The 1457-nt window shown below is 56.4% G+C and overlaps 1 protein-coding gene across 1 annotated transcript in view; it reads left to right on the top strand.

Moving 5' to 3' along the window:
* Window positions 1–1457, top strand: part of LOC103607853 (polycystic kidney disease protein 1-like 1) — a gene marked incomplete at its 5' end in the record, with an annotated part of 92034 nt that overhangs the window by 69889 nt on the left and 20688 nt on the right. The window contains one exon of the mRNA XM_008592320.1: window positions 1012–1219. Coding sequence (XP_008590542.1) covers window positions 1012–1219 — 208 coding nt within the window. The remainder of the gene's footprint in view (window positions 1–1011; window positions 1220–1457) is intronic.

Raw genomic sequence — 1457 nt, 5'->3', positions numbered from 1 at the left:
GGGGGAGGGGAGGGACCACTGCGGGGGGCGGGGGGAGCTGCCCTGCAGGACATCCCGACAGAAGACAGCACCTAAAGCCACACAGGGCAGCAGCATCTGGGGCATCTGGCCAGAGTCTGGGAGGTTCCGCAGCATCATCCAGGCATGAGAAAGACAGGCTGGAGCTGTGCTGAAGGGGCGGGGCATAGAGTTCCAGGCGAGAAACCAAGAGCAGAACCTGACCCTCGGACAGGGTCAAAGAGCAGCCTGGCAGGGTACAGGGAGGGAACATCTCCATGCAGCATGGGCCCCACTGTCCGTCCTCTGAAATCCTACCAAAGGTCGGGAAGACTCAAGTCCAGGCAGAGCACCTTATTAGGTTCGGGTCCAGCACAAGGCACTTGATGTAAAGGCTATTCTGTGGGTGTGCGGGAGGGGGGGGGTCAGTGACCTCTCCCTGAGTCAGATTGGTGCCTGGGGACAGGTGAGCCTGCAGGTAGATAGCAAGCGGTACACCCACAGGGGCTGGTGGGATGCAGGGATGGGACGCAGGAGTGTGCGGGATGCAGGGGTGTGGTTTCCTCAGCATCCCCAGCACCTCCCAGCCTTGATCTGTGGGAGGAGAGGAAGGGAGGGGGAGCACTAGTTGGCCCATGTGTGTGGGGCACTTTGTGTGTGCTGTGCCGCCTGATCTTTCAAACAGCGGGGAGACCGGCATTCTACTTCTATTTCACAGTGAACGTCCCTCGGCCCCAGCACAGCAAAGCCTCCCGACCCGGAGGCTGCTTCATCGTGGGCTTCTTTGGTCCTGGAGTCCGTGTCTGTGGACTGCTGGTCACTGGGCCGCGGGCAGCTCTGTGCCTTCAGAAGCCTCCCGCTTGGCCTTGAATGTGTGTTGCAAATAAATCCGTGAAGACCAACCCGTGGGGGCTTTTAGTGTGTGTTTGGTGGGGCTGGAGATGGGGCATCAGTCTTTTACTAAATGTCTATTTCTATGAGCGATTCTCTTTATTTCCCTCCTTTTGTTTACAGTCACCCACAAAACCTGCTTCCTGGTATTTTTATTGTGTTTTTTATGATTCTTTATGGATTCTTGGCTATGAAAAGTAAACGTGTAGATCATCATGAAAAAAAGAAAACTGGTTACATTTTTCTGGAGGAAGACCCCCCGGCTGACCACCAGCTGTACGCGGTCGTCATCGACACAGGCTTCCGGTCCCTGGCCCGGTTGTCCTCAAAGGTAACACAGGTGGTGTCTAAAAGGTGTCCAAGGGTGTGAGGGTGGCCCCAGAAGCTATCTGTCACTGGTCACTGTCTCGGCTGCCCTGTCTTGTTCCTGGGCTGAGGCCACCTGCCCTTCCCATTGTCCCTGCGATGTGCATCTGTAAGGGCAGGAAGTCGCCGTCACCTTCTCTGTCTGCAGCTCAGTCCCTCTCCTCTTCCGTCTTCTCTGTGGAAGGCAGCCAGAGAGACTTTTC

This window comes from Galeopterus variegatus, unplaced genomic scaffold (assembly GCF_000696425.1).
Source record: "Galeopterus variegatus unplaced genomic scaffold, G_variegatus-3.0.2 Scaffold7777, whole genome shotgun sequence".
Taxonomy (NCBI): Eukaryota; Metazoa; Chordata; class Mammalia; order Dermoptera; family Cynocephalidae; genus Galeopterus; species Galeopterus variegatus.
Note: the sequence above shows the minus strand (reverse complement) of the source record. Positions and strands in the feature narration are given on the sequence as shown.